Source organism: Pagrus pagrus, assembly GCF_965226575.1.
Source record: "Pagrus pagrus genome assembly, chromosome: 17".
NCBI classification, from domain to species: domain Eukaryota; kingdom Metazoa; phylum Chordata; class Actinopteri; order Spariformes; family Sparidae; genus Pagrus; species Pagrus pagrus.
The window spans coordinates 13,410,875-13,433,817 of record NC_140201.1 but is presented as its reverse complement, the minus strand read 5'-3'; the positions used below and the strand labels follow the sequence as shown (position 1 = coordinate 13,433,817).

Sequence of the window (22,943 nt, the reverse complement as noted above, 5' to 3'; positions counted from 1 at the left end):
CTTATTTTACTGAGCAGTGGATTCAACCGTACTGAGCAACGTTCAGAGGATGCCAACTGTTAAGATGCTGCATTTCAAATGGCTTTATCGCTTCTTGTAGCCTTCATGTTATTCCTGTCATTAAACACGATGCTGGCAAAGAATTAACATTAAATCAAGCGAATCTGTGCACAAAGGCCCTCTGATGCACGTCCCACTATCACCAATTCTTGTGTGAGAGATTATGTTTTTGCTCTCTTGGAGCTGAAATTACATGCCACTGCACTAAACACATTATAGCTTCATCCACGGTGTAAATATCTTTTCTACATCTGTTAGTCCAGAAGGTGAATTCCACATCTGGGAATTAAAACTAGTGCAGACAGCTGGTTTTGATTCATTACACAGGTTGGGATCATATGAAGGCACGGTTTAGTCTACAAATCTGTTACACCACTTTTAGGTTTCTGTGGTTATGAATGTAAAACGTACGAGAATATGTTTTCATTGACTACCTTTGAAGGGGCGCTATGTCATTTTGGAGAAGAAATTCAAACTCAGAATTTCATTATTTACAATAATTATGAGGTAATAATACAAACTCAGAGATATTTTTTTTCCATAACTGAATAAAGAAGCTGCTCTCAGAGGAAAAAAAGGTCCCCAGAAAACTGTTTGAAGCTAGAAAGAAATTGTGTTGTCCTTTAAGGTCAGTTTGTTTATTAAATTTATTTAGTCTCTCTTTGATTAAATTGTCTTCCCCAAAACTTCATAGTGCACCTTTCAACATTTAAAAGGAACCCCGACACCAGTTAATGTTAACTTACTGCTTTTAACACAGATCCTTTTGAAAATGTTGAAGGGCGTCTGGGGGATTCAAGGTCAATTCTCCACCACTACATCCTGTCCTCCCAAGCAGCTAATTGGCAGGTAATGGGTGTCCTTTCTTTGTCAATGACTCGACTGTGGTTACACCAGTGCAGGCGCTTATTGACAGGATCGAAGGTGGTCAAAAAACACTGCTTGAGGGACAGCGAAGGCACGTGGGAAGATGTAAGATTTGTTTGAGTGGCTGCACAGCAGACACACCTGTGTTCTGACCTGGTATGACTCAGAGGGGGGGGGGGGGGCTCTCAGCATGTGAGACAAAGAGAGACGCCACTACTGAGTCTGAGATATTAATCATATGATATAAGACTAGATCCCTCAAACACATAGTCAGATTAAATGAACACACACACACACACACACACACACACACACACACACACACACACACACACACACACACACACACACACACACACACACACACACACACACACACACGTACACGCACACACGCACAGACACACACGCGAGAGTACTCTGATAAACAGATGTACTGAATGGCATTAAACAAGCGATACTAAACTGTTTGGCAGTCACAGTACTTCACAGCATTTTTCCACTTTTCATTCCAAGCCCAGAAAACAGACTCTCATCTGAGGGACCCTTTGGAAGGAATTACTAAAACGTACAAATTCTGCTATTTTAGATCATTTCTTTGGAAAAAACATTCCACCGACTCAATCAATTAAAAGTACATCTAACTGGCCCCCACATTACAAATATGTGTCGAGCAGCTCATGGGAGGGACTGATATGCCCAAGGATGGGCCTGCCTTTGAATTTAATTTGCACTTATCTCCTCGGATTATGACAAAGAATAATTAATGTTCTCATGCAAACTGTCATGCACAAAGAAAGGAAGTCATTTCAACATCTGCTCTTTAAAGCAGGCGGTGCTGCTGACAATCTTAAAAGTGGAGTGGTATCAAATGATGGCGAGCGCACGTATACGGAAACACACGCACGCATGCAATCACACAAATGTCACATGAGGGCACCTTCGCCCACCCCTCTGTCACGCCGCGCCCACTCTGCTAAAGCGCGATAAAATTGATGAGCGACACTCAAATTAAAACGGGGCTACAATTATGACACCCTCATGCCGTGCTCTTAATTAGTACATCTCCATTTTAATTAATAAAGCCTGTCAGCCTGACAGATATCAATAATTCAAAGCAGACAGGTCAATGGAGCTTCAAAATTGATGACCATAATTAGAAATAATGTGGGGATTTGGGAGAAGGTACTTCTGCAGGGCTGGGTTTGTTTTTTAATAGGTTATACTTGTCGCCTCCCCACTGTGTCACAATGTCTTTGCCCCAAACCACAACTTTGCAAGGCTCAGTACTAGTAGTAATATTCATACTGAATTATGTCGGGAGACGCACAATTATTCAACGGGCGATGCTTATGCTGTACATGCTCTGCTCATGATTTGCTTTTCCATGTGCACTTTTGTGCTTCTCTTTGTTATTTATTGTGCACAAAACACACAAGAACTGATTGTTTTTCTCATTTCTAGTCATTTGGGAAAAAGCTAACCAGAAAAAAAATGTTTTGATTACAAGTCTGGAATAAAAACAGATGGCTAATTTGCCGTTGCTTTATAGGAAAACAAAGAGGGCTGCACTATTTTTTGATAAAGGTAAAATGTGTGACTGAACAGCATTATAATGAAGTGCTGTAGAGATGCCCTGGCAACATGGAAAACACGTTTGTTTGGTACAGACTCCAACAAATGTCACATAATCATGATTTTAATTTGTTTTTTTTCGATGAAAATAAAATCTGTTATGTAATTCATCATTCCCACTAATTGTGAATCATATCTGTCAAAATGATTGCGAACAGTAATCTATACGCAGCACATACATAAAATCATGAAACAGTCAATAATGCTAAACAGTGGCTTTCCTGCTGGTGTCTATAACCAGTCAGTTAACATTGTTGGAGTTTTCAAACTTTTCAAATTTGACGAGAATATTGTCGATAGCCTTATAGTGCCACTCAGGTATTTTCAGGTTATGTATGATTGTGTTATAATAGGACGTAACCCAGTGTTTCCCAAAGTCAAAGTCTAATTTGCCAAGACACAGTCTCATAATGATCCGAAAACAAGCAATAGTGCAGCTCTTGGTTTGTTTAATTTAACAATGAATCTTGAGATTTCCAGCAGCAACCTCAACCGACAATATCGACAGTATACAGTTAAGATTGCACTCACAGGCGCTCGTAATTTTGAAACGAGACAATGATTATCTGGTCTCTCAGTCAAGGTTTAGTTACAACTCTGGACTTATACAAGATTGAAAGGAGTGGATTGGTATTGACTATTGATTGACCATAGCCTATAGACTTGTGTTAAAATTGTAGGCCTATCGCCAAAGCTGTAAAGTGAATTGTGATGACTGGACTAATCGGGGAGCAGAGCCAAAGCTCATTGTTGTATTTTTCTGCACCACATTGATGCATGATTCACCTTTAAAATGTGCGAAATTGTCTTCAGGAGGAGCATGCCGATGAGCTTCCCTAGAGGGTCTGAGGTCCACCCACCATAGTCTCATGAAATCCTGTGGGAAACACTACGTAACCTTGTAAAAGTAATGCTCAAATTATCTCTGTACAGTTCGTCATCATCTAAGGAGCTGGCTTTACAATAAATATCTGCTGATTAAACTTTCCATTCCTGGTAAAATTCACACTTTATACCTAAAAGGATGGATTTTCAGTTGAAGACAAATTCCACCTCCCAATTAGTGCTTCTGTTTGTACACACTGTCTGACACTGCCGTCAATTAGCACCACCTCGTATATGTACCGCAGATGACCATAATGCATGTCTGTCGATAGAATCAATTAGAGCTGTTTTTCCTTCCGTAGCACTCTGTGCTGTCAGTCCATTAAAGCTGGGGACAATGGATTAGTCTGAAGCAGCAGAGGGCCCACGGAGCCTTCTGTCACATAAACATAGGCTTGGAGGCTCTGCACTATGCATTATAGATAGCAGGCAGGGGATGATTGAGCACAAAACTACCTTACAGACACAACAACGGCAATGTTGGACAAATTAGCATACTAGTGACATCTTCTGTGAGGCTTTAGATTGATTTGTCTGTTGATTCATGACATTTTGCCACGCTCCCTTGACAGCCATGAAGAGTGTTCGAACTCCTAAGAAGCTGCGTTGTGTTTATTTACGACTTCAATAACTTGCAAATAGATTTTTGCTGATGTCTCCAAAATAGATGTCACACATGATGAGTCAATTCCAAGGCCAGCGTCAAAGTAATCAGTGTACGACTTTTAGAGTGTCAGGGGCATTATGTAGATAGATTGTGGACGCTGTGGATTTAATTTAAACTGCATGGAGTTAGCCTTCAGTGTAAAACGTGGTACAGATGTTATGACGTCCTTTCTGCTCTCAATAACTGATGTTGTAATTAGCCTGCCAGACGTACTCCGATGAACTTGAAGTCTTCTTAAAGTGAATGTAAATCTTGGATTGAGCAGATGCCTGTTAATGCTTACTACCATCCAGCACTTTGGCAAAAGATCACAGTGAGTTTGGACTGACCGTCTCCTAATCCACAGTTAACTATTCCCCCACTCACACACTCACATGCTTAATTAAAGAGCCAATTTGCATATAAATTTAAACTCACAATCCACTCCTGCGACATCACAGGTGGCCGTTTTCTCAGGAGCAAGAACCTGTCCAACGAGCCGGCACACAACTCAATGCGGCTCTCACCAGTGAGCCACAGGTATTGACAAAGAGCGAGGGCTTTGCCTTTGATTAGTCTATGTGCAATAAATCTAAAAGTGGAGTTAGCAGCAGGATGAGGTTTGAGATTCAGTGTGAAGCGGTTCAGCCTTGAACACAGCAAACTCGAGTGAATCTTGTAATTTACACACATATTCACGTTTTAATAAGATGCTGCCCCAAGGAAATCCTTCATACTAGAAAATCTCAATGACAATCTACGCCACACAAGGTGCTTCTTTATCTCATCTGGTTTTCTCCTGTGCATTTATTCTTCTCCTCGACAGAGAAGATCTCATTTTGTCCTATTATACAGAGTTATATTATACTGAGACACTAAAGATGAGAAGTGGGAGGTTGGAGAATGGTGCACATGATGGTTAATGTGTAGCTCTGACTCAAATGAGATCATATCACTCTAATTTTAGCATGTTCGCACTGGTTATTTGATACCCTCAGAATTGATTTAGGAGATTTTGCAAATCCCCTTTCAAATATGAACCCACCTTGTACTAAGATATGATCACAGACATTTTAACCTCATGTGAGCCAGACTTAGGACCCTGGCTTTGGTCCCTACTGGCTGTACTAAAGCCCAGATTAAAAACAACAGCAGGCTTTTCCCATAAGGTATCCTAGACAATGAAACAACCTGTTGTGATGAGCTCATATTGGTGAAATCTGTACATTCATGTAATCCCTTGTTAAGACCTGTTTTTATTGTGGTTTCACTCAAACTGTTGACTTTATTTTCTACATTGTGAAGTGCTTTTTAAAGTTGTTCAGGTTTTGCACACTGCACCACAATGAACAGTGTATTGCAGGGAGGGTTTTAAAGCGATTTATTTGCCATTTTTTTGTGCAAAATGCGGCAAAAGCAACTTTCTCCACAAAACAGTGCCTGCTGAAGTTGTCATTGTGACAAATCCCATAACATCTGGAATTTTGGGAACCATTACTGTGGCTAAAAAATAAAAACCCCTCTATTAGACATGTTGAGCAATGTCTGTTTTTTATTTAAGTACAAGCACATTTCTGTTTGATATTTTTAGCTGTGTGTTGTTGGGCCAATCTGATACAGTTTAGCAGCATATTTGAGTCAACACACTGGGTTTGGTCAAGTAAATTGTTATAGGAAAAAAACCTCAGCACTCAATCAGATAATAGTACATTGAGTGTGGGAGAGTGAGACCATGAATGAGCGAGAAGGAGTGAGAGAGAGTCTTTTCAGATGGTAATCGCATGGTTTCTGAACTCCACTGGCATCCAAACCAGGAAAACTGTTTTCTTTGGCAAATGCTGAGTATCTCTCTCACTCTTTCTCTCTGTCACTCACTCTCTGGAGAACCCGCACTGCTCTCATGCACACGCCCCGCCCCCCCCGTTCTTTCTCCCGTTTCGAAACTCAGACGCCTTCCTTCGCCACAAACACAAAAACACATTGTGCAAAAGGAGTAAAACTGGTAACAGAGTTCCACAAAGGTAAAGAAGTGACCATAAAGACGATAAAAAGCATGAGCAGAAGGAAAACAAGCGGATTAAAAAGCCATGGTAGTTTATCAAAAGATAATTTGACAGTCCTTCTGGGCTTCTTCCTGCACAGGATGGGGAGTCTCTGGCACCGTTCCATATCTGAGCTGGCTGATGCACCAGGCACCGAGTGTGGAACACATGGTTGGCTCAGCGCGGTGAACTGCAAGCAGGCTGATCAACAATAAAAATGATCAACAATAACAAACAGTTTTGATTTGGCACTGACTTGAGTTCTGAAGTCAGTTTGATCCCACCAGCTTCCTTGCTTTAAATAATTGGAATTGGTAACCATGACTCAAACTAAATGGGATCATTTTGTTGGACTATGAACAAGAAGTTACAACATCTTAGTGGGCCAGCAAGGGGTCTTGAGAAGCGTGAGTAACCTCAGTTCATACTAGAAAGGGAGTGCTGACTGTTGGCGGCCTGAAGAGAAGCTTTGAGCCCTCAGATCTGTTGTTTTTGGGTTTTGCAATAACAAGCCGAGCACCCTCTTGATTTCCCCTTCAACTAAGGTTATACTTCGCTTCCCCTGCTAGCAATTAGTCTCCAGAATGCTATTTGTCAAAAGCCAAGCCATTCGTTTCCACTGGTCTGCCCCCGCCAGCTCTTGTTACAATTGACTGTTTCCTGCATAGAGAAAACATAAGCCCTTGGAGGAAGGAGAAGGCCCAGCAGCTGGCTGAGACTGCAGTCTGACACTGCGTAGAGATGTCTGAAGGCTCAGTTAAGAGAGACTCGGACCATAAATATGGCGTAAACAAATCGGAAATCTGCCACAGTGAGCAATTTCTGCTTCTGTATTTTGAGACACAGCATATTTAAAAAAAAGGATTTCATGAAGGAAACCATTTCTTTGGGCATTTGGGAGTTGGGGCAACGCAGAAAATAGGTCAATCATGGAATGACACCTATTGATTTTTGGAGCAAGATCTGACAAAATGCGGGCAAGGTAAATGTGCTGTTAACAAATACGATGAAGGAGGCTACTCGATAAAGTAATGAGAGCCAGACCGGTTGACAGAAACATAAAATGTAGCTACACAAAACCCCCCGAGGTCTAACATCTATATGACACAATGTCATTTTTCCTCTATTTTCCCAATGATTGCAGACGAGGAATCGGGGTACTTCAGCGACTCCCAGCGAGGTAGGGAACCTATTCTATCTGGGTTACAAGGGACCTGGAGAGCCATCAAACAGCCAGACATTTTCTTGGTAAATCACCAGCAGAGAGGGAACTTTTGAGAGTGCAATTAACAACCTCAAGGTCAGACTTCTCTGGAGAGTTCGCTTGGAGAAAAAAATCCTCAGGCATTCTCTCTCTTCACTTTTCTGCTACACTCTCTTCATCTCCTTTACCCTCTTATCCTCCTCTTCATGCACATACATTTCCTTCACCCTTTTTCCTTGTTGGTCCCTCGTCCCCTTTCCACCATCCCTCCAAGCCTCCCTCCTTCCTCCCCTCTTGTCTCCATTACAGATAGACTTTGTGGTCGATGGCGACACCATTTCGTTCCCCGTGCCAGAGCAGGACTGAAAATCGGTTGCAGGTGTGCAGAGGATGAGAACCATGGATCTTAATCTTAAGGCAATAATGGTGCTGTGCACCGGAGAGATCGGGCTCATACCTGCTCCTATAATGTGGCAAGAAAGAACTTTTCATATTCTTTATTGTGTGAGCACACTTTATAAACTGTACTAGCACTTGACAAGCACAATAGATCTTTATATTTTGAGTACCAGGCTTTGAAGTGCTATACACAAAATAATTGGATGTCAAGTCCATGCTGTTAAAGAAACTGGACGTTTCATAAGGGATGAACTGACTGAACTTTAACTATGACGATATTTTAAAGCAAGAATCATGTAATAAAAGAGTTCATTTTTTATCTCAGTGACTGAAACAAGATTATGGAGCACACTTATTAAAAAAGGGAGAAAAGGGAGTCAAAACAGAGATACGCACACCATCCAAGGTTTCTTTGTTTGTTCCTCCCTACACATGGCCTTCACATGGCAACAGTTCCTGTTTTTCTAAATTAGCGGTAGTGGTAAAGAAAAAGAAAGCTGAGGTCAAAGTGGTGTCAGCAGAGTACACTACTGAAAGTAGGGATGGGACAATAAAATATTTTATTGCAGATTGTGATAAAGAAAAGACTCACAATCGTGAATATCCTCACATTAATGTTTTTAAAAGGCTCTCGAGCTCCGTGATGTACAGTCCTTTATTGGTTTCCTGATTTATTTTGAACTGCCTCAGCCTGTTAACATGGCTGTCACCAAGTTCAATCAGATGTGTGAACTAAAGAACTAAAGATTCAGAACTAAAGAATGACAGTGAGATGAGGTTACCACCACTCATTTATCCTTTATTTGTGCAGGAAAACCTTGTGATTTATGATAACTTATTTAAGATTCTTTGATTGTTTGAAGTGTGTCCTCTCTGTGATGTATATATGTATTTTGGCTAGGGAGACAACTTGACTGGTTATTGGATTGTTCTCTGTGTGTGTCCACACTCATAGCTGTAAAGATGTAAAGCTTTTAAAAAGGTTGTGGTTGGTCTTAACAATTATATCAGGATTATTGTATGCTGAGAGTAAATCCAGATTCATAAGACATCCCCTGTGGCTTTCTTGTTGTCATATGGCCTCATTAGGAGGATAAACAGGACCTTGGTTTATGAAGTCATCTTCCCAGAGATGAGACGACATGCTGAACTTGTGCAAAGGCAGTCAGATGATCAATAAGCCATTCCACAATAACCATATACACATCAATATTATGGCAATCCCTATGCAAGGAGGTAATTATAGTGGGACAGGTGTAAAACTTCAGTCTAATCCATGGGATGGATTCAATTCAAAAAGAGATTTTTCCTCTTAATGGGCGACATGAGAGCGTTAAATCAATGATTCATCAGCAGATAACTATTAGATTTAAAGCAGGGGCTCGGGATGCAGTGATAAAGCTGCTCAAAGGGGCGACTTTTACTGTACTTTTCAGGAAGTTGCTATCGATTGGACTCCTCTGGCAGCATGAGGACAAGTAATGGGGAGTGATGCTCGATAACGGTGTAGTGCTTTACAAGGTATTAGTGTTCCATATTTAATAGTGACGAGAGTGTTGTTTCTTTATTGGATGGCTCTTTACTGCCGTGCACTGCCGCCTATTACTGTTTAATTGCCCCATTGTGGACTAGCTTCAGTGGAGGATTATGCTGACCATCTTAAAATGATATTTGTATGTATATGCTGAATATGTGAGGGAACATCTCATGAATCATAACATAATAATGGTTTTAATTTGTATAGGGCTCTATACTGCAGGATCACATGGATTATGTCCACCATATTCAATAAAAAAGACTGATAGGTAGTCTCCAGCACTAATATCAAAGAGAATTAATCTTTTGTCTGTCTTGCTATAAGGCTACCCTATGTCTAAGTCCATTCATCTTTGCTTTGGCGCAGGGAACACGTGCAAGAGGGTAACTGATGCGATTTACTATGTTAGTTGACTCTCATGGCCTTGAGTCCGTGTTGCACCACTTTTACAATTTGGGAAACCACCAGAGGCATGCCATTTAAACAACCATAACCATAATTGCTCCAGCAAGTTAAGGCAACAGCATGGGATATTTCCAAAAACGACATTTTGCACACAAGCCTTCAATATGTAGACGGAGATAGATTCATTCCAACATGCTGGCATCACTGGTATGCAGGGTAACATGCATGATGGCATGTGATAAAATATATATGTGTAATGGAATAATGATGGACTCCTGTCAAATTACATTGAATTCAGTGGTCTGCCAAAAAGGCTTTAAGGATCGGATGAAAAAAATAGGATTTCAGCTTATATAAACTCTGTCCTATTTATGAGATGACAGATCTATGTCATAAACCTTCAGTGAACTTTGCATGTATGAACCTAAGCCAAACTCCCTCTAGTACAGGAATCAGACCATCACTGTCAAAGAACTGGCAAGCTTTTATACACACACATGCGCACACACACACACACACACACACACACACACACACACACACACACACACACACACACACACACAATGCCCTACCTGGCATGAGGGACGTCGATGCTGGAGGAGACCACTTTGCGTTTCTGCTCTAGCAGGGACACTGATCGGGTGTCGGGGTCTCGGCCAACACGCTTGCCGTCCGCCACCCGCTGCTCCTCCACCGCCTCCGGGCTGAGGGAGCCGCCTTCCACCTTATGGCTCTCTGGAGCTCCGTTACTGGAACTGTGCTGTAGAGGGATGCAAAGATAAATAAGTCAATGCTGGGGTCGAGAACAATGTATGAGGTTGTACCAATGCAGATATATGAATGGGTCTTGAGAAATGTGATGCAAAGTGCAGATACAAGCCTCCTTTTGTGAAAGTATATGGTGTATTTCTGCTGCCGTTTAAATACTTACAACATTTAGTTTAGTTTATTCATTTAGTACTTGCTGAAATATCACAGATGTTACTAATGTGTACTAACAAAATGTATGTAGTTTTTTAACACAGCAGCAGATATAAAGTTCTGCTCTGCATGTCGAAAGCGTGTAACCCAATTTTCGTTTTAATGTTTACATTTCAAATGAAGGAGTACACGGTCCAATATGGTTTAAGAACATTTTCCAGCCTCTTCAGCTTAAAAAAGCCTTTTCAAAACAGTGGTCAGTCACAAAACAAGGCTGTTTTTCTCACTTCCTGTAGACATTTTGGAGAAATTTAAGGTTTTCAAACCAAAAACCGCAAAATACTGTTGACAGTTCTACTAAAACTGCCTTCGCATGAACAAAAATAAATGAAATGTTACACAAAACTATGCAACGTAATACAAGGCCTTTTATTCTAAGTTTAAAAGACTGGTCAAATAAAATCCTTCGTATCACAACTTGTGTTTCTAAGGACACAAGACCTTATCAGAAGAATATCCTGTTCATTACTCAGAGGTACCATGTAGAGCTTTTGGACTAATGGTAATTCTATGGAGCTTTGTCTTGGTTGTATAGTGCATGAACATGTGGGTGCTGCAATACACAGCATGTGATACGCACAAGCCGCTGGTTTCACACTATTCTTTTGATCAACAATGTGCGGCAGTAACACAGACAGGAGTGTAGCGATGAGGGCTATGCGATATGGTCAAAAAATCATATTGTGATTCTTCTGACAGATAATATTATTGCAATAGGAATCACAAATTGTGGGAGAGCTTTTTTTTGGATCACAATTTTAATTTTCACTTACAAAGCTTTTAAAATCATGATTATGTGACAATTGTTTGGTTCTGTGCCAAACAAACATGTTTCTTACACCTGGAGAACTAGATTTGTAGTCCAGATTATCTCTGCAGCACTAAAGTTCCTTACCAGTACTTTACCTTAATCAAAAAAATGTAGCTTTTTGTGATTTGGATTTTGCATTTGATTTGATTTTGATTAGATTTTTGATAAACTGTAATTGTATTTGTCATTAATTGTGCAACCCTTGTAGCAAAATGCTAGCTAGCAAACACTGATGTTAACATTGGAAATATTTCTAAAAATTCACCTCTACAGGCAAAACCACTGCTTAAAAGAAAACTCCACTGGCCACACATTCATGTAGACAACATGTTGCGTCATGAACGTAGTTGTTCACATACTTGCCTATATACAACGCGTGTTACTGGAGGATACCACTAGATGACACGTTAGCTTGTTGTTCCTGCTGCTGATGTGCTTACTGACCTCTGACCTGTCACATCCCCGTTCGTTATTGTTCATGTGCATATTGCAGACATGTAGAGTTAATTTCTGAGGACACGCACAACCATCGCTTCAAACGGACGCATGATATGCGGGGCAGCCATCATGTGTACACGTGTTAAAAACAAGTATATCTACGACCTAAATGGGAATTATAATCCCATTACTGCATGTTTTCATACATTGTTAATCTGAAAAAAGGGGAAAAAACTCACTTTTCCCTTAATTTTAGAGGATTTTTCAGAACTTAAAATACAAAATTTCATGTTGACCTTTGGTATATCATTTCACACCGTGTTGCCAAAACTTTCGGTAATCTTTAACAGATGTGTGGTACAAATATAATGGCTCTTATTTTATTGATTTAGCATTACATTTTTGACAACAATACAGTTGAATGAAGATGAAGTTGAAGTTGTCAAAGTGGGGGAACCAGAAGTTGTGGCTCTCTTTGGATGTTTGAGTGAGTCATCCCACAAAATAATCACAGACAGCTCTGCTTCCCTGATGACCAAATGCTACAACACACACAAAGTAAACATAGAATTTCTCCATACAGCACGACTGCATTACACAAGACAGCGGTTTCTGTGTCACACACTTTCCCTGACATAACTACTCACTGACACTCACACGATCACAAAAGAAAAGCAACTCTACTATCCCAATGCTCTGAAAACGCCTACCTGTAGCAATGTAAAAAAAAAAAAAAAACACATCATCTCTTACACAACAGCAACGAATGGCATCCTTCTTCACATGAATACCTGCATGTACCTACGCACACACCAACACACACACATCTCTGCAGGTAACTAACACCATCAGGCTCTTAGAAACACACGGAGGAAACGGCAAAACATGCACAGAGTGACACGCATGGCTTCCCACACCAACGGAGGAATGAGGAGTATGACATGCAGGCCAGTGTGTATGTGTGTGTGACTGTGTGTGTGTGTGTGTGATCTAGATCATTATCTCAAAGCACTGTAACACGATTAGGCTTGACTATGGAAAAGGCAGTGGCACCCTAGTCAATCACTCACTCACACACACACACACACACACACACACACACACACACACACACACACACACACACACACACACACACATAAACACAAGAGAACAATTTACTTAGATTAATGAGGTAAAGAAACACATGAGAAATGAGTATCTAGTATCGCTTATGACGGAGGCTGGCAGCACAAAGACTCGCTGGTGCGCAAAACACTCTGTGAAAACACAGACTTGAGTAAAACAACAAGATGGATTACAGTGGCCCGCGAAGATTAGGTGTTGTGTGTAGGATGAGTACTCCTCGGATAAAACAAACGGTGATTCTGTCCTTTTCGCCAGGCTTATGAATGATGGCATTTCGCGGAGCCAGGAAATTGTGAAGCATGCCAAATTGGTTGTGAAATTTGAGTTGCATGTGTCAAGGCTGGTGTTTATGTGTGTGCGTGTGCATGTGCACAGGAACAAATACCCCAAGTGTCCCCTCATATACCCCCTCCCTTCATCTCTCATTCTCCTTCTCTCTCCCACTCACAGACAAACTCATAACCTACTTGCTTTGGGCAGTTTGTCAAGCGTAAAGATTCTTGAACCTTTATGGGTCAAAGGTCATAATAAAGCAAGCTGACACAGACTATAAATTGAATCCCATGGACCGAATGTCATAAAACTCCAGCCAACTGTGTCTTTTGTTACAATGGTTCTTTGTTGCTGGGAAGTATGTACCTACTGAGAATGGTCCGGATTAGGAATGGTAATTATTAATCGGTGGTGTCACACTGCACTGACAGACTAACAGTAGACTTTCTAACATAACACACGACTTAAGGCTGCAGATGAATAATGTTTTTTATATTAAAATCGCAATTATCTCAGCTGTAAGCTAATACGTTGATGCCATTAACCTGAAACTCATGTACTCTAGGCATCATTAAATTTGAAAACTAGGGCTGGAAATCAGATTACCTTATGATACTATGAAGATATTAGAGCCTGACCGAAACAGGAGTTTTGGTGTTGATGCCAACCCCGATTTTAGTGAGAAAAAAAAAAATTCTGATACTGATACATTGGTCGATATTCTTGTATAAACAGAATATATACATAAACACATATATTTTGCAATGAACCTTGCTTATCAGAAACAATGTCTGTGTCAAGGACGTTTAATTATATGTGGACACAGCCATGAAGACAGCGTTGCGTTCATTCCTATGAAAGCTGCTCAGTGGCGCATGAAGCCAAAATGGCTCGATAAAAATACCCGTAGAGCATACGCACTAGAGACTTCTGTGGACCGAGGTGGCTAACTACCTGTTTAGCACCCGGCTAACTTGAATGGGAATAAAATAATTTAATCGTGCAGCTCTTCTAGACTTTCCAAATTTTATTGAACCTAATGGCTCAAATTATGACAGTTAAACAAGCCATTTCGCGGGGGTTGTGATGCTCAAAAATGTATCCACTGTTTTACAGACGCTTCTTTCACGATGTTAGCTTATGGGGAAAAAGTCTTTTTGGGGGTGCAGTGCATCAGGTGTAGTGACTCTGGTAAGTTAAATTGGCAGGAGAATCGGTTTAGAAAGGCTCCATGTTTACTTGGCGCCAGTTCAATAACGTAACGTAAGAGGAAGTATGATATATTCCCAAATCGACATTGTGTCCTAACCCTCTTGAATGCTAATGAGTAATATCAAGTATTCTACTAATGTAATACCTCACTGGATATAAGCTAATTTGATATAAACAAATCTTTAAACAAATAGCAAATTTTACAAACAAAATAACTAACTTAATAAAAGAATAAAAGACCCCTGCAAGATCTCAACATCATTCTGCATTCTTTCCATGTGATTGTTTTAATGAATAAAAAACAAGATACATTTGTGATTGTTTGTTAGAAGCAATTTGTCTGAAACTATATACTATTTCATAGAAATTACACAGGATTTAAATTTCAATCGCAAAAAGAGTCACAATTACCTGGTCCTCACCTGGTCTTTCTTTGTGTGATGATGCGAGTTACTCTGCATGCCGAACTGCAATCTGTGATTAAATTCTGGTGTATATTTGACACATGAACACTTTTGCAGGACTCACAGAAGAACAAAACTGAGAAAAGTGGATTAAAAACGTGTGTGTTAAACCTGTGTTTTTGTATTCATAGCACACATAACACAAGCATACACAAACACCTCCTCTACTCTAAGAAATTACTCATACATCCTCACAGGCTGAGAGGGAGGGGGGAGCGGCATCCAGACTTGACCCTGTGGTCACTGTGCTTCATGCTGATGCTGCTCAGCCAACCAATAAGGACAGCCGACGCCGGCCTGCCTGGGATCGGCGCTTCAGAACAAAGAGTCACTCAGCTTCTGTCAACAAGCTTGCTTCATTGACTCCCACGTCGGCGTACGATCAACACAAACAGCAACAACAGCGATGACAACTAAAGCGCCGGAAAAACAAAAACAAGCGATGCCTTTTTGTTAGCAACTAGAAATGTGTGTAACATTGCTCACACAAACCAACGAGTCAACAAGTGGTCTCCCGCACCCCCCCTCCTCTCTCTCCAGAACAGGGGGGCATTCGTTTGCCATTCTGGGCAATGTGCCAAGCATCCAGATTCTTTGGAGCATGCCACCCATTGCCAACCTGGGGGTGCCCACTTTGTTGGCTGTACAGCTGCTGCTCAAAAGGGGCAGCATGCCCTCAAAAACAACCCCCACTCCAAAATGTAAAGTAGTCAGATCTAACTCATCAAACATACAAATACACATGTGCGAGAAGACACATCCATGCACATAAAAAGCATGCAAGATGCGCACAAACACACACGGCAGACCCCTCCTCCTCATTTTATGGCTTGTTTTCGACCTCACTGGGAATTGAGAGCTGAAAGAGACTTGACCATTGTTGCTGACAGGACTGCACTCTCAGCCCCAGCTGCACCACTCCAGCCTGCACCGGTGACTGTAGCGGTATTGTGCAACAGCTTTTGTGAGTGCGGCACCGCATACACAAAATGTGCAAATGCAAAACAAGGGAGCCCAAGTTTACATTGCTATTCCCATCAATCAAAGCTCTGACAACTCTCCACAGAGATGCTGCATTGCTCTTTGTTGGGGTCTGACGTGTCTGTGTGAAGTTTAAAAGAATATGGTACAACTTTGAGTGTCGCAGCTGTATCTGTAAATGTGCACGCATTTACATAAAGGAAATGTGAGGAGCAGTCCAGCGTATGTGGTAACAAACAGCGGCTCAACTCTTCCGTTTTGGTTGCAGCCTGTTAAGTGACTTCATCAATAACATTTGAAAACATAACACACATGAATGCAAGGAGGCACACCGATTAAAATAAACCAAAATCAGGACGTAAACAAGTCGTCAGTCAGTCACATGCATTCCTCAGTCACTCCCTCACTATAAAAAGGACACTACACACACACACACACACACACACACACACACACACACTTCCCCAATGCCAGAAACAGTGTTTTCATCTAAAAGCAGGATTGGCTTCCTCTAACAATCTTTATCTGAGGCCATGCGACACCAAAGCATACAAGTTGGATATGAAAGCAATTAGGTCACTGCTAATTGGGCCAAAATCAGGACTACACATTTGGACATCATCGAAACTTCCTACTTTGCACCTGGAAGCACACACTGTATATTTCTGACTGTTGTTAAGCAATAATACCCTTGTTGTGCAGACTGACTCCCCATAAAGCAATGCAATATTCCAACTAGGCGACAAAGCTGCATTATGTATCAATGAAAATGTCCAAAATGCAATCTATTCTTTGAGTGCAAATGTGCAATTGAAAGGCAGGGTGCACAGAGATATCTGCAATAAATGTGATGCATACATTATGTAAGCCTATGTGCAATAACCTCGGACCGGCTCTTTACATCAATCCAAAACGCTGCAGTCAGAGCGTGTTTGTTTGCCTCGGCTTACCCACCCACTAGCCCACATAAACATTGCGCAGGCCCTATCAAGCCCTTTGTCCCATATATCTGGTGTCGCCAAATGTCATGACAGCCCGTTATTTGATGCGATGTGCAACCGAATTTGCATTGTGTATCATCTAAATAGTGCTATTTTTGTCCAGGGCTGGTTAAATTTGCCCTCAGTGGCGGCGGCGGCGGCGGTGACACCGTTAAATCCGCTGCGTGCAGGAAGCGGTTAAACGCTGCAAAACACCGCACAACAAAAACAGTGAAGCGCTGCCTACCGGCCGGGGCGCTTTACCACACACACATACACACATACACACCTTCAAGCTGGACTTGAGCGGTCCTTTGGCTGCAGTGTGGTTGATCCCAGCGGCTATCTCCTCCTCGGAGAACTCCTTGAGGCTCCCGTCTTGCATGAGCACGGTGTAGACGCTGCGCCGAGCTCCTGCGGCCGAGACGTCTCTGTTTTCCTGCTTGACAGCCTGGACCACTCCTGTCACCGGGGCACCGTCCCCCGTCGGACTCGGCGCATAAACGCGGCTGCCGAGGATCGACCGCTTCACTAAACGCCTCGTATGCATGTCTGAAAGTGTGTCGCTGAACTCAGAGCCGGCGAACCGGTGGATTTAGATTACTAACCGTCGAATTATAGCCGGTAAACAACGTCGTGAAAAACACAAAACCGCAGCGGGTAGACTACGCGCTCCAACAGCCCTGGTAAAATGTTAGAAAGCGGCAACATACTCGGAAGGAGAAAACTCCGAACAGCGTCCTAAATGCACCGCACTCAAAAGCACCGAAAAAAAAAGGGGAACTTTGGAATTAGCGCCCGACAAACACCGACTCATTCGCCGCTAAACAACCTCCACATCCAACCGGCTACCAATTCTCCTCCGTTCGACCTGTTTGTTTTCCCCACTGCTCCCTGCGAGCTGAGCGGGCGGCGGGAAAACGCGGACGAGCGGCCGCCTCCGTGAACCGAGATGACATTTGTACACGATTATACAAAATGGCGGCTTATATGTGGATAAACGGCTCGGACGTCCGAGAGCGGAAGCAAACACGTCGAGTTATTTCACTTCTCTCGACTGCACACGTCGTCACCCCGCAGCAGAGGAGGAACACGGTTGGAAATAAGACCGTTAGGTGACTCCAGCTCCGGCTACTGCGAGCTCCAGTCCGCGGTTGGCTCCGGCCGAGCAGAGCCTCTACCGGCGGAATGCTGCCTGTAAACATGTGCGGTCCGGCGGCCGACGGGAGCTCCGATTGGTCGGCGCAGCACACGCCTCCACAAGCCCCCACCGCTCCCCCTGCTCCTCCGACAGAAGGTAATGCAAGCCGGGAGGATGCTCCATTCAAAACAATGACGCAAGGATGGAGAGGAAACGAGAGGGGAGGGGGTATGTTAGAGGGAAAGAAAGGGAAAAAGGGGAATTTAGGCTAAGGAAAGAAAACTTCTACCAGACAGACAGGCTTTTTGCTATAACCTAGTTGTTAGAGGCCTGTAGCCTACTTTTCAGGTGCCATGGGACCTCTAAATTACTATGGTCTGCTTCTGAAATGGAAGTAATGGACTGCACTGGTCTGTTTTTGTGAATGTAAACACAACAGGTTAAACAGAAATTGAAATCGGCTTCATTAAAATGCCGATTTTAATTTCTGTTTAGTTTAGACTGGGGAGACATTTTAATCAGAAGGGAAATATCTTTATTGACTGATTTTTTATGCCTAAACAAACTTCTGAATCAACACACTTTAATGTTTTACTTTGTTTATATTTGGCGGACCCTGCCACCTTTATGGCTTCAAAAAGTGTTCCGAGGGCCTTATTTTCCATTAAGAACCGCTTGTTTATTCAGTTTTGGAAAACTGAGTCTGGCTTATTACCTCATTAATATTGTTAATATCAGAATTAGAGTTTGAATTTCTTCCTGAACTATATAGTGCCTCTTTAAATGCTACTGAGTGTTCCAACATCTGCCCAGGCAGGAGCCAGCACCATCAGATAATTCAAGCAAACAATTCTATAAAGAGTTTAATGTGCAAATAATACAATTAGATTTAAACAAATAAAAAGATTTGTGCAAATGTATCATGCTCAACCTACAGGCCGGCCTCGCCAGAAGTATGCTACAGTGATTGTATCTGATGTAATGATAACAATGAGCCAACATTACTTTTCATTACAACACTGCAGAGAACAGCACTCACAGGCGGCTAACACTCTCATGAAGGCTACATCCTGTTCTAAATAAGAACGTGTGATCTCACAACGTGACACGAGTTGTTGCTTTCTGAGAAAGTATAGCGGTTTCTTTATTCATTACAAAGTTCACAGTGCTTTGTTAATTCAAGTTCAATTAACTCATGCCGATTATCATCAAGTATGGCAGAGAGAACATACCAGCTAATGTTATCGCAGTAAAAAATAGCCTATTTAATGTCAAACTTAATGTTTTTGCAAAATCATACGCAGCTTACAATCTTTCTACATGACAGCACCCCATGTGAATAAAAGACACAATGACACAATTTATTATATATATATTTTAATAGAACAATTCATGTCATAAAATATTTACATGCAGAGAATGGAAATTGGACAGAGCGGAGTGACAGATGTGGCCATAACGTCCAAAACGGGCTTTGCCCTGTGATCAAAGGCAGGTGTCACCGCGGAGTTGTCTGCTGGTCGTAGGGGGAACAAATGGTCTCATTACGGGAGGAGTGGAGCTGAGGGAGGGCCAGCGTCTCCAAACCTATACCGCACCCCCATTCCCTGAAGGGGGTTGTGTGTGTGTGTGTGTGTGTGTGTGTGTGTGTGTTTATATGACCAAGATAGACAGCTAGAGAGAATAAGTGATTTTCGGTAAGTGTCTATTAACTGTGTGTGTGTGTGTGTTGTCCTGATTAGATTTGGCACTAAAACACCCCCCTATGACAGATAATTTCCTTAGAGGTCATTTATAGCACTCGGTGAACACCATTATATCTAAATGATGGCATCACCATGATACATAGGCGCATCACTTGGGAGAACAATGCTTTTTTGGGAACGTAAACAACGATGATAATTACCTCTTTGCAGAAATGATCATAATTTTCACCCATTTTCTTTCCTTAAATACTGGGAGTGTTTTGAATTTAAAATCCTCTTTCGCTGTGGCATCGCTGGGAGATGCAAAAGCATTTCAAATGTCTGATATCATTTATGAATCTAATAACAGTCAGCGCGGTCTAGCTGTGTTTGTCTGAAGCTGCAACAAGCTCCTGCATGTCTAATAAAACATGAAGCGAGGCCAGAGATACTGTAATATTTCGATGTGGGTGGAAACAGATGACACCATTTCTTGTGCAAAGAGATACTGTAGCAGTGAAAGAGATAATTACAGCAAGAAGCGTTGGCCCGGTTAATCTGAAAACAAACATCCAACAACAGTATTGAGACATTAATTAAGTTTCTTTTAAATAAAAGTACCACACTCACTGTTGTGTACCAAAACGTTGTACCTTATTTCTGACATTTTCTGACCTCCGAGGCTATTTGACAACTTGGAGTAACAATACAAGGTAAAGAGCAAGGTTTCCTTAAAACAAAGCAGACATACATCAGTGCTCTAACAGGCGGCTTATTCTAAAATTATACCACTCTGGACATTGTACAAATAAGTAAAAGCTTACGTAAAACTTCCAGCGAGTAACAGTTGGTTAAAATAGTGCTCTAACTATATACAAGCCTTGGTTGGCATGTCGTCAATACAGGCTACAAACAGACAGATATGTTTTTTCTCAGAGTGCTTCTATAAGGTTAAAAAGCATTTTCAAATTGTGCAGAGGTGTAACTGGATGGTGATGATATAAATGCAGTACCTTGATATCAACCTTGTGCTTTTAAATCATCCGGGACGCCAACTGAAGACTGTATACTGTACCAAGAGTAGGCTCAAAAAACATGACAATAAAAAAAATACAGCTGATCATTACATTTGCATTAATAATGCAAGTTTGTATATGACATGTCTTTTGAATTTGTTTCGTCCCCTGTGCAAAATGACAAAAAAAGATAATATGGTCTCATCATGTGTCTCTTTTTTAAGTATGACACCACCAATTTAACACATTCAAGTGTGTTTACAGGACTCGGGGAGTACTACTGCGTATGTGAAAAATGTAGTATAAAGCCTTTTGTGGCTCCAGAGGAAGTTGAACTGCCTCCAGTGATGTCACTCAGTGGCTAAAATGCATTGTGGGTAATGTAGGCGCTTTTGAAAAGGAAGGAAAATTCCTGGAATAAAGGAAAAGGTGATATCTCTGGTTCGATTTTGATAATTTGTTGTTAAACTTTCCACGAGTCCAACAGTGTTAAAGGAGTGCAAGACCAGTGGACTGCTTTTGGTGCCGACATTACCCACAATGCAACTTAGCCACTGAGTGACATCACTGGAGGCAATTTATCCGATTACACAGAGCTTCCTCTGGAGCCACAAAATGCTTTATACTACTTTTTTCACACATGCAGTAGTACTCCCGAAGACATGTTAACACACTTTAATGTGTAAAAGTGGTGGAGTTACCCTTTAAACAATGAACAAAAAAGTCAGGGGAAAATGTACCTTTACAACTGTCATTATTTTGCAGCTCACTTTCATACAGTATCTTGATAAAAATGCTAGAAACTTCTAAAAAATCCTATTAACTTTGCTCTCACAGACACACTCTAACATTTCACAAGTTCACAACAATATGCATCTTCAAATAAATATGAATTTCACAAAAAACACTGACATGGGACTGTAAAACGTCTAAAAACACTTTCAAAATGCACTGTGAAACTGCCAAGCCTTCGCCATCCCTGGTTTCCGTTTTGGTTCCTCTGACGACTAGTTTCACATGTTGAACCCTTACGTTTGCAGTAATCTATTGAAAGCTAAGCCTGTTTCTACTAAGCATTTGGCCATTTGTTTTCCGTGCCTTGAAAAAACCCCATTCGCAGGGTTTTCAAGCGGAATGCACAGTGGAGACACTGGACAAAGAAATACACCGTCTGACCTTCAATAAAACATGACATTGGAGGAAGCTAGAGAGTTACTAGCAGCTGCAGAAGGAGCATACAAATATTGTTACCTTCATATGTACAGTAAGTGCATGAATTTCATGATTATATGGCACTGAATTCTTTTTTTTTATATCACAGGCACTGATAGTGTCCTCACTCAGCTAACCCTTAAAGTCCTGCATGTGTGCTGTGACTGGATATTTATGATAGTTTATTTATTTGATCTTCTTCACAATCAAGTGTTGTTAAATGTGTCCATGATACGCACGTGTCAAAAAGACAAAAGAGGAGTTTAACGATGATCCAAAGTGCACTCTTCCACATTACTAATGCCCAATGACTGAGGTACTACAGTTCATTTCCTAGCAGTACCAATGACATTCACCCTGCTTGATAAATTAAAAGTTCAGATATGATGAACCGTACCCAAGCTGCAAAGAAGACACTCATGCGTTGATGACGGATGCTTGTGGCGAGCCTGCCACCAAAGTCATGCACCAAAAGCATGCTCGGTAGCAGGTTCAAAGCACAGAGGAAGCTTCTCCCTGAACGCCACAGATGAAGATGCCAAGCAAGAGAAGCTCAGAGGCGGGACGTTTCCCGGCTCAGACCCAACTCTCCGACACTCTCGTAGTCTGGCTCCGCCTTGGCAGCATCCGACCCCTCCGCCCTGTGCTCATCGTCCGGGCTACCAGTCTTTGGGATGCGGATGGTTTCGTAACCCGGATCTGTGCTGTCCAAGGCGGGGTCCTCGCCCGGCTGGGGCTCGTCGGGCTGGCTGTAGATGTCTCGGACGGTGGCGTAGAGGTCGCTGGAGGAGGAGGCCGTGACGAGGCCTTTGATCTCTGCGATGCTGCTGTAGTCGTGCTCTTTGTCGTCCTCGTTCACAGCATCGTCACAGTTTGTTTTGTTGACTGTAGAGTACACTGCCGACTGAAGGACAGAGAAGACATATATTTTTCATTAT

At 41.8% G+C, this 22,943-nt stretch overlaps 2 protein-coding genes across 2 annotated transcripts in view; both read right to left on the bottom strand.

Moving 5' to 3' along the window:
• znf704 (zinc finger protein 704) overlaps nt 1–18,184 on the bottom strand; it is a 54,698-nt gene extending 36,514 nt beyond the window's left edge. The window contains exons 1-2 of the mRNA XM_084380360.1: nt 17,241–18,184; nt 10,256–10,443 (exon numbers count right to left, since the gene is read on the bottom strand). Coding sequence (XP_084236486.1) covers nt 10,256–10,443; nt 17,241–17,501 — 449 coding nt within the window. The 5' untranslated portion in view covers nt 17,502–18,184. The remainder of the gene's footprint in view (nt 1–10,255; nt 10,444–17,240) is intronic.
• A 1,268-nt stretch (nt 18,185–19,452) lies between these two features.
• pag1 (phosphoprotein membrane anchor with glycosphingolipid microdomains 1) overlaps nt 19,453–22,943 on the bottom strand; it is a 53,216-nt gene continuing 49,725 nt past the window's right edge. The window contains exon 9 of the mRNA XM_084380387.1: nt 19,453–22,909. Coding sequence (XP_084236513.1) covers nt 22,559–22,909 — 351 coding nt within the window. The 3' untranslated portion in view covers nt 19,453–22,558. The remainder of the gene's footprint in view (nt 22,910–22,943) is intronic.